We start from the raw sequence: 11,006 nt of genomic DNA on the forward strand, positions 1-11,006 counted from the left end.
AGTCTTTATAACTACATCTTGAATATCAATGATTTTGACAGTTGGATTGGTTCCTAACAATCCTTGCCCAAATACTTTCATTCTTCTATTATTAGAACCCTATACCATTCATACTATCTCTTGTTGTTGAGCTATGGCGATTTAGTTCATAGGACACGTTCATTTTCTGTACTATTGAATTCTTATCATTTTCTGAATTTTTTTCAACTTATAGTTGACAGATGCCTCCTAGAAGGAATCCAAGACGTAACAATGGTACTGAAGCACTGATACCACCCCCACCACCACCTCCTTAGTTCGATGTTGCTATGTTCCAAGCAGCAGTCACGGCGGCTGTAGCGGCTGCCATGACACATATCAACATTTCTGGCGCTACTGGTTCGGGAATTGGGGCATTTCCTTCGAACCATGGCGAGAGTCATGTGCACTCACGAGAGTGCACCTATAAAGATTTTATGAACGCCAATCCCCTGAATTTTAATGGAACTGGAGGGGTTATGATATTGAGACAATGGATAGAAAATACAGAAGCAGTCTTTGAGATCTGTGCCTGCCTAGAGAACAACAAGGTCAAGTTTGCTACTTGTACCTTTTCAGAAAGAGCTTTAACATGGTGGAATGGCCACGTTAAGCCACTGACTCTAATAGTGGCAAATTCGATAGGCTGCGAGAGCTTAAAAATAATGCTGATGACAGAATATTGTCCACAAGGGGAAATTCAAAAACTCAAGCAGGAACTCTGGAATCTTGAAATGGTTGGTTCTGATATATCAACCTATACCAACAGATTTTTTCGACCTGGCAATTCTTTGCCCAGATATGGTTGCTCCAAAGAGCAAGAAAATAGAAAGATATATTTGGGGACTGTCATCCCAAATACAGTCAAGCGTGTTAGCGTCAAGGCCTGATACTTTTTATAGTGCCAAAGAACTAGCACAATCTATTATTGACCACGGAAACTATCAGAACACAAAGATTGTTGTACAAGATCAACAAAAGGGAAACAACACCAACAACAGGAAGCAAGGATGGAACAACAGGAAAGACGAGTCCTCCCAAGAATCATCAAGGAAACAATGGCTACTTACTGTCAATGTTGCTACCATACCTACAACAGTCTCTGCTAACCCATTACTAGCAAAGCCTTGTGCTGGTAATCTCCCAAATTGCAACAAATGCAACTATCACCATCATGGACCTTGTAGGGAAATGCAGTGCTTAAACTGCAACAAAAAGGGACACACCATCCGTTACTGCAAGACTCCAGCAAGGCGATCAACCAAGTACAGAACGCTGGAGTGAGCCAGGCTTGCTACGGTTGTGGCGAGGTGGATCACTACAAAAGAAACTGCCCGAGAACAGTGAATGCTGGCACAGACGGAAGGATGCTAACGATCACCGCCGCAGGAGAGACTACTCCGGGCCCACGTTAAAAATTCATTACGTTTAGTAGCGTTTATGTTAAACTTCTAAAATTTAAAAAAAAAAAACTAGTGCAACTAGAGTCTTATCTTTTGCGAGATCCCATCTGTGTTAGGGACTCTCGTGCTGCCTATACTGGCTTTTTCCAGTATACTTTGTTCACAGCTGTCATAGCATAGTTGAAACTAAAGTACTGAAAACTCTTTCATAGATTGCACCGTATTGTTTTGTAGCACCTTTTGATCCAGTCTAACGCATGTAATTTCAAATAGTTCGACGTCGTCATTTGACTTGACTCGATTTGATCCTCACAGTTCCAGTCTCAAGCGAAAATCCTTTTCTCGTAATCGACTCTCTAGCGAAGCTGTCGTTCCAGAACTCCGAGGTGCTCATGCATAGAGTACCTTACGATTTGTAGCCTTCCCGAAGTAACTTCAGCAAACCTCTCCGGAAAACTACTCGTACAGTACGTCAAGTTCAATCAAAAGACCCACACGGTTAACCAATCACGGAGGAGAGTATACGCTAGGGTGGTACATAATCAAGATTCTACAGGTTTAGAATTGATAATTCCGCTTTAACTTCTTTTCCTCGTTGGGATGTGAGCTTAGAAAAGAATCATTTATTCGACTACCTTTTCAATCTTAATTATATACGACTCGTATACCCAAGACGGTGATTGATGAACCATGTATGAGTTTTAATATGAATTTCAGGAGGGAGACTGTCTCCAGACAACGAGTAATTGTGCTACCATACAAATAAAGTTAGAAGCCAAACTTAGAACATCCCATCGATCAGGACAGGAGATGCAGATGGAACAGAAGTACCTATTCTTTTCATGATTCAGGAGTATTCACTTTCGAATCTGAATTTCGAGACGAAATTCCCTCTAACGGGCGGATGATGTGACAACTCGAAATTTCAATCTTATAACAATCTCTGCATTCAATCAAAGTGAAACCCTCAAATTCTAAATTTTAGCAGTTTTGGAGTCAGTTTAAGTGTTCTAAAGCCTAGTACTTCAAGATATAACAGGAGAGAGGATGCCCTAGGTTTTATTATGCAACAATAAGGTTTCAAAACTCCAAGAGTTTGGAGTTTACAGCCTAAACATGGTGTTTACGGCCGTAAACCCCAAGGGTATAAATATGGCACTTAGCCATTTTTAACACTTTTTCACCATTTCAAGACTAGAACTCAAATCCTCTCAAGTAGCATCCGACATTCCTTCTTGATCTTCAACTTTGTAAGTGTTTCTAGCCCAAATAATTTGATATCTTACTTAATCTAGTGATCTTACATGATTCCATCCGTGAAATCATTCCATATGTGTAGATCTTCGAGTTTCACCAAGAACACACACTAGTGTTCTTGGACTATTAGCACCATTTCAAGTTTCTACATAGTAAGTACTCTCACTCTAGTGTGTTATAAGACTTGTTACACTTCTTAATCATCTAGAAAACACAAGATCAAAGGTGTTTATGGCCCATGATGTTCTTGGACCGTAAACCCTAATCAATGGGCCAAAGTGTGCCCTAGCCCCTTCCCGTAAGCCTTGGACACTACCCTAGAACACATCCTGGAAGGGTATAGGACCTTAAACACCAAAGAAAACATGTCCACATAGAGTTTACGGCCGTAAACTCATAAGGAAATGGTCCTTAGGCCGTAAACTCTATAAAGGGGTGATATTGTGCCCCTAATGCTTTCCTAAGGCTTGGACTTGATCATCGGATGCTCAAACATGACTTATAAGACCTCAAAACACCAAATAGCACTTAGTACCATGTGTTTACGGCCATAAACTCATAGGGAAATGACCATGATCCGTAAACTCCATAAGGAGTGGTCCTTGGGCCATAAACTCCAATGCCATGCCATACAACCCTTAGATGCAACCCTTCGATACCTATAGCACTTGAATCAAAGTTTTTCCATGTCCTAGGATGTCTTAACTTGGTTAATTAGTTGTAAAATGAATAATTAGATACATATGTGTTTCATTACATGTTAACTAGGACCATTGTGTGTGTTAAAGTCTCCACTTGACACCTAGCACCTTGTCCAACACTTCCGTTCAATCCATTCACAACAGGTGAGTTCATACCCCTTAATTAACCTTTTAAATGCTTATAAATGCTTTTATGGGGGGAATACAAGTTGAATCATGCTAGTTATTATATCAATCACATGTGATTAATAACTAGCATACAAATGGATTTACTACACTTTTAGCTGTTTTACCAAACATAGGACTTCAAATGACTTTTTCAAATATTTTTACATGTTAAAACTCTTTATCAAATTATCTTACATACTGTATGTTTCCTTTCAAGCTCTGTTAGAATTATGTTTCGAACAAAGGTTTTTCTTATACTTAAAACTGTCTTATCAAACAAACTACTTTCAAATCGTTTTATAAACTGACATCAAGTCATGAACTCTTATTTATTAAACTTTTCAAAGGTTTTTACCAAAAGTTCTTTTTATACTTTTATATTGTAAAATGCATGCCTATATATGTATACATATATAAGTAATGTTTAAAGGACTTAGGACGGCTAGCTCGCTTTAATACCTTTCCCTCGTTGTGATGTGGCCTTAGGGTATCGGTTATTCGTCCGAATGTCGTCTAAATATTAGTTATATATCATGTATACATATATAGACATAAAAGTTCCATTATTCAGTTTAGTACCTTTGGGTAGCAAAGGCATACTTTCGGTTATACACGTACATTAATAGTAACTATAATAGGCATAGTTAGGAGATACTATCTTCTATTCCTAGTACAATTGTTAAAAGCATGTCTCTATATGTATAGTTATATAAATAATGTTTGAAGGACTTAGAACTACTAACTCGCCTTGTTTCCTTTTCCTCGTTTGGATGTGTACTTAAGGTATCGGTTAGTTGTCCGAAGGTCGTCTAAATCTTACTTATATATTATGTATACATATGTACATATAAAGGTTCTAATCAATCAGTTTAGTACCTTTGGGTAGCAAAGGTATACATTCATATATTTCTGGTAAGCTATTATAGGTATAGTTTTGGGTATATATATGATTACGTAAAATAAATGTGGATTTCGACCTAGCGATTCGTTGCGGAAGTCACCGTTAGTTTCCCAGAATCTCCTCTAAGGAGAACTTTTAGTATGGGGACTATCAATCACATTATTACTTACTTTCAGCGGGTCTCGTGAGAAGACTAATTACTTACAGCGGATCTCGTGAGAAGACTACTTACTTACAGCGGGTCTCATGAGAAGACCACGTACTTACTTACTTACTTACTTACTTTCAGCGAGTCTCGTTAGAAGACTATTAACTTACTTACATTTGAGTCTTTGTAGAAGACTACTTTTTATACTAGTAGGAAATATGGCGTTTTCTAGGGTTTTCATACTTATACAAACTTTTCCTCAAAACAATTACAAGTCTTTTATTACAAGTTTTATTTACAAATAATGACATTAAATACTTATGAATTCACCAGCTTTATGCTGATACTCGCTTTCAAAATAACTTGTATTCTCAGGTCACCAATAGACATGTACGATGACCAGGTTTTGTGAAGACGGAGCAGTCAAGACTCATCTTTTATTTTGATTATTCATTATATTGTTATTCTACGAAAGAACACACTTGTAATTAAAATTATACTATTAAAATTATACATGACGTCCTCCGCCCCAGAACGTTTCCGTCGTTCTTGGTTTTGGGGTGTGACACCAGGTGGGGCATGTCAGACTCGTAGTGTGGGCTCGAGAGCATTCCAGATACAAGCTGAGGGAGACTCGTATTGTGGGCTTGGTGGCAATCCAGATGCGAGTTGTGGGCCCGGAAGGCAATCCGAACTCACACTGTGGGCCTAGTGGTAATCCAGTCGGTAAAGTTGTGGACCCAGTACATGTTATTTGTATATGTGTTATGTGCAGTGTATCGATATTTTGGGGGAACTCACTAATCTCTCGGGCTTATAGTTTCAGTTTATTGTTTCAGGTACGTCAGGGGATCGCGGCAAGACAAACGCGTGATCGTACAGCTCCTCACTTTTTATGAGTTTGTTTTCGGGAGACTCTGATATAGACTATTTTGAAATCAAATTTCTAATGACTGTTGGTTTTTAAATGTTTTAAAAAGTTTAAATTCGACATGATTTTTATGGGTGTTACATTCGTTTCCTATAAGAAGTATGTCATCAACATACAATACTAGGATGGGCACTATACTCCTACTAGCTTTGACATAAACACAAGACTCAACTTCACTTCAAGAGAAGCCAAACTCCTTGACCTTCTCGTCAAAGAAAAGATTCAATCTACAAGATGCTTGTTTCAATCCATATATTGATTTATCAAGCTTACGAACTTTATTTGGATACTTTGCTTCTACAAAAGCCTCTAGCTGACTCATGTAAACAACCTCAGCCAACTTCCCATTAAGGAAACAGGTTTTGAAATCCATCTGCCAAATTTCAAAGTCATGAAATGAAGCTATGGTTGTGATTATCCTAATAGGTTTTATCTTAGCCACGGGTGAGAAGGTATCATCATAGTCAACCCCTAGGGTTTGAGTAAGGCCCTTCGTAACCAGGCGAGCCTTGAAAGTGTGTGTACCTTTCCATCCACATAGGTCTTCTTTTTGAAGATCCATTTGCACCCAACTATCTTTCGACCTAGTACATTGTAACATCCCGAGTTCAGGAGTGCAAGTTCAGGGGTCAAAGTGAAAATGTGGATGGTCAACTCGGTGAGTCCATGGGTAGACTCGGCGAGTAGGGTCGCGATTCTTGTCGCATGTTAAGTGGCCAACTCGGCGAGTCGGTGGCTGGACTCGGCGAGTTGGTGCTGTGTGGAGAAAACCTTAATCCTGGGGGTTGAGCCCTATATAAAGAACATAATACCCTCTCCCCAACCTCTTTACTCTCCCTTGAAGTCCAGAAACCCTAATATTCATTTGTGAGAGAATTAGAGATCATTTGGATCTTGAAGGAGTGTTGTTGAAGAGATCTTTGAAGATTAAGAGGCTTGGAGCAAGGGGCTTTACAATGCTTGGGCTTATTCTTCTGTTGGAGTCTTCTCTTGAGGTAATGATTCGCTGCTTGAGCTGTTATCCATCTAGATCTACCATTTATGGGATTTTTGGGAGTATATCTAGTGTTATCTTGAGTTTGGAGGTTGGATTTGAGTTTCCAACCTCAGATCTAGTGTAGTGATGATCCAAAAGAGCATAAAGTCCCTGTTCAAGAGTTGTTGATGAAGCCTTTTAGTCCCAAACCCTAGCCCTAGAGTGTATTATGCTTAGATCTCCTTGGATTCACGTAAAGTTTGCCAATTTACATGATGGATGGATTGTAGAAGAGTGGATCTATGGATAGGAGACCCTGCATGGCTTGGAAAGCCTCTGTATGGGTTAAGAGCTAGTGGTAATCGGCGAGTCACATGGGTGTACTCGGCGAGTTGCTTGAAGATAGGCAGCAACTCGACGAGTTGGAAAAACAACTCGGCGAGTTGGTTGAAGATAGCCTTGGACTCGGCGAGTTTGTTCTTGGACTCGGCGAGTCTAGTCGTGAGGTCCTAACCTTTCCTGGTTGAGTTGTGAATCGGTGATTTGAGGGACGACTTGGTGAGTTGAGCAGGAATTGACTCAGAGTTCGTGGGACTCGGCGAGTCTTGGGGCGACTCGGCGAGTTGGGTCGCGATATGGGAGTTTTCGGAGCCTAGGGACTCGATGAGTCAGCGGGCTGACTCGGCGAGTAGAGCCAGTTAGGAAGTTTAACTTTGACTGAGGACTTTGACTTTGACCAAGAGTTGACCAGTTGACTTCCTGGGGTAATTTGGTAATTATTGGTATTTATTGAGTTCAGTCTTTTGGTATTATCCGTGGTGGAGTTCGTGTCGGAGGTTGGAGCAGCGTGATCTTATCTTATCAGTCAGCAGTTGCGAGGTGAGTTATCCTCACTATATCAACAGGGTCTATGGCACCAAGGCCAGCCCTTTATCGGATTGTAATCCGGGTATCGTTGTTATGTTATTGCTTTGCTATGTTTGCATCCTGGTAGTTAGAATGGTATATGTTAGAGACCTGGTTAAGATCGGTATCCTGGTATATAGTATGATACTATGCTAGTGACCGGTTAGGGCGGTATCCTGGTTAGGATGATGTTATGTTATGTGATCTGCTAGATCGGTTTGATTCGATGCAAATTGTTATTTGATTGTTTGTTTATGTGCACATGGTTGTTAGACTGGGGTTGGGTTGAGGCGGGTCCTGCTTTGTGCTATAGGCCAACATGGTTATCCCGAAGGCCCAACGAGCGGTTCGGATAGGCTGTAGGCTCCACGAAGGCGGACCAGACGTTCCGATGCTCGGAGAGTGGACCAGGCCGACTGAAGGCCCGGTGCGGGAGGACCAATCATACTGTAGACTCAGAGAGTAGACCAGGTGGGTTGAAGGTCCGGTGCGGGCGGACCAACTACACTACAGACTCGATGGATATGGCTAGACTTGGAGGGTGGACCAGGTGGACTGAAGGCCCAGTGCGGCGAACCAGTCATACAGTAGACCCAAAGTGCATGGTTGTTCTGTTCGGTTATGATATGTTATGCGTGGTATATGTGGTTGGTATTTTGGGGGTATCTCACTAAGCTTTTGGGCTTACAGTTGTGGTTTAATGTTTTTCAGGTACTTCAGGAGACCGTGGCAAGGCGAAGGCGTGATCGTACCGCTCCTCATGTTCTTGTTTTATTATATGATTCCGGGAATACTCTGACAATAAATGAATTGAAAACCTTTTTGTAATAACTTAATGAAACTGGGTAGTTTTTTAAAAGTTTAAATTGGCTTGGATTTTTAGAGTGTTACAAGTTGGTATCAGAGCCTTGGTTTGAGTGAATTGGAGGAACATTCGTGTGAATCCAATCTCAAATCAAGGAGAGTTTTCAAAAGAGAATTTAAAATGGTTTTCAAAATGAGTAAAAGAGGACGCAGAGGTACGATCGGCCGGAGCCAGTAAGTAACCCCAAAATACCATACAAGTTAATTGTTTTTGAGATATGATAGAAAGCATGCTAGTACTAGGCTAGTGATCTTCAGGAATTGCATGATAGAACTGACTGATTATATGATGCCTGCTAGCCTAGGGTTTCCTTGTATGAAATTGACATCATTACTGTAGATATTTAGTGTATGAATCACGGCCATATGTAATTAAGATCTTATAGCCTGAGAATGTTTGATTTGGCCTTATGTTCTGTTCTTGTTTGATTGGGAGCTTAGGGTAGGATTGAATATTCGAAAGTCTATAGGGTCCAGCGTTATGCATGACTAGCATACACTAGTGCTGCAGGAGTTGGTGGAAGTTTCATGGTCGGGTCAGTTGTGGGACCGGTAGGTCAGTATGAGATATTTAGTATTCCTCTAGGATTGAGGATTTGTTGCTTATTGTATATGTTCATCTCTAGGGTGTTGTCGTGATACTTGATATAAATATGGGTGGGTGTGGCTGGTAGTATGGGCCCGTACTACTGAAAGCACAGGACCCATACGCATATCAAGGAACTCACAACCCCTAGGGTTGGGTTGGGGGTTGATTCCCGGGTTAATGGGAGGTATCTGATGTTTTGCGGTGTTTGCAGTATGGTGGTTACAAGACATGCTGAGAGTGGATCCGGGTCAGGATTGGGAGCCGGAGAGGGCGGTCAATGTGGATCGGTGCCACCCGAGGTCATCGGTCGGATGAGTACAGGCGAGTTGCATACTAGGATTCGTGAGATTCTGCATGATGAGGTTGTTGCGATGTTTCAGGCTGAGTTGCCAGAACTGTTTGGGTCGATCAAGACCGCTATGGTTGAGTATTTTGATGAGCGTTATGCAGCTCTTGCAGAGACGGCTGCCGCGGCAGCTACAGCGGCTGTAGCAACGGCAGGGGGAGGAGCCATTAGAGGTTTCCAGTATCAGTACTTCGATAATATGAAGCCCCCTACCTTCGATGGAGTTCAGGACCCGATTGTTGCTATGAGATGGTTGTCAAACGTGGAGGGGTGTTTCTTCACGTGTTCATGCCCTGCTGATCAGAGGGTGAGGTGTGCTGTGAACCTGTTGAGGCTCGGGCCAAAGGATTGGTGGAGATTGACCACGGGGTCATATTCGGATGCGCAGCAGATTGCGGTTTCATGGGATCAATTTAGGGAGATGTTCAGCACTCGTTATGTTCCACGGGTAGAGAGAGAAAGGTTGGCTCAGGAGTTCTTGGAACTGAAGCAGGATTCAGAGTCGGTGATGGAGATCACCAGGATGTTTACTGAGAGAGCGATGTTTTGCCCAGAGTTTGCTTCGGAGCAGGCTCAGATGTCCCGATATCTGAGTATACTCAAGAGGGATATTAGGCAGTTTGTGTCTACGTAGAGGTGTGAGACCTTGTTAGAGTTGCAGGAGGCCGCCAGGCGGCATGAGTTGGAGATTGAGTTGCAGTTGCAAGAGCAGAGGCAGGCTCTGATGCAGTCACAGCCAGCGCCGAAACGATCCACGACCGTTGATTCTAGATTGGGAGATCAGAGCAGCCGCACTTGTGGGAAGTGTGGGAAGGGTCACACCGGTGTTTGTAGGTCAGGTGGTGCATGTCGCAAGTGTGGAAAGGAGGGGCATTATGCGAGGTATTTTCGGCAGACATTCCCGGTTCAGGATTTGAGGATTTGCTATCACTGCCATCAGGTTGGACACTTGAGGGTCAACTGTCCACAGCTTGCTGCAGGACCGGTGCAGGCTCCAGCACCGGCCGCTTTGAGGATTACGGGTGGAGGTCATGGTGGAGCGGAGCCCCTGAGGGCTCAGGGACGTGCTTTTCAGCTTACAGCAGAGGAGATTAGGGCAGTGTCGGATGCAGCTGCAGGTACGTTTCCTTCTTGATATTTTGTTATCTTGTGATTATTATGGAGTATTGTATATCTATTAGTCTCGTTGTGTGAATTTTTGGGTATTGTATTCGTTTGTTCCTTGAGGGTTATGGTATGGTTAAGGGTTTTCGTATTGGGAGTTTCGTTGGTTATCATCCATGGGGATTATTAGTGGGAAATCAGGCTTTGGGTCCGAATGTCGGGTAACATCTGTAGTCTGAGGAGTGGTTAGCTGAAGTTCGGGCTTCTTTCAAGTCTGAGATGATCAATGTTGATATGTGATTTTGGTGAAGGTTGCTCGTTCTAGTGGGAATCAATTCGTGCATAAGGGAAGGTGTTTTGTAAGGTTGTTAAGGGAGGTCGGTTAGGGCGACCGGTGGTTGATAGTCAGTGCTCTAAGTGGGGAGAATTGGAAAATTCTCCGGAAGATCGACAAGCATGAGAGGTTGGTTAGCTATTTGGGATTCAGCAGCGGTTCTGTCAGCCAAGAGCGTAGGCTGGTATGCGTAAGTGACAGGCAAACGGGGCGGGATACAGACCAAGGGTTTCGTAAAAAGGGAGATTGATTTTGGAAGGTCTAGGATCAGGCCGGGATTGAGTATGTAGGATGGAGTTAGAGTTCGGAACCCCTCGAGGGCTAGAACAGTATGCATGGGAGAGTTTACCAAGAGGAATA

At 42.4% G+C, this 11,006-nt stretch overlaps 1 protein-coding gene across 1 annotated transcript; it reads left to right on the forward strand.

Annotated features, from left to right (window-relative positions):
* The first annotated feature begins 308 nt into the window (after nt 1–308).
* Nucleotides 309–908, forward strand: LOC111890695 (uncharacterized). Its single transcript, XM_023886781.1, has one exon. The coding sequence runs from the start codon at nt 309–311 to the stop codon at nt 906–908; it is 600 nt and encodes a 199-aa protein (XP_023742549.1).
* The last annotated feature ends 10,098 nt before the right edge of the window (nt 909–11,006 follow it).

The sequence above is a fragment of the Lactuca sativa genome, chromosome 4 (assembly GCF_002870075.4).
Source record: "Lactuca sativa cultivar Salinas chromosome 4, Lsat_Salinas_v11, whole genome shotgun sequence".
Lineage (NCBI taxonomy): Eukaryota > Viridiplantae > Streptophyta > Magnoliopsida > Asterales > Asteraceae > Lactuca > Lactuca sativa.

Excerpts from the sequence above, each read along its gene's own strand:
- LOC111890695 (XM_023886781.1), top strand. The coding sequence starts at position 309 with ATGTTCCAAGCAGCAGTCACGGCGGCTGTAGCGGCTGCCATGACACAT.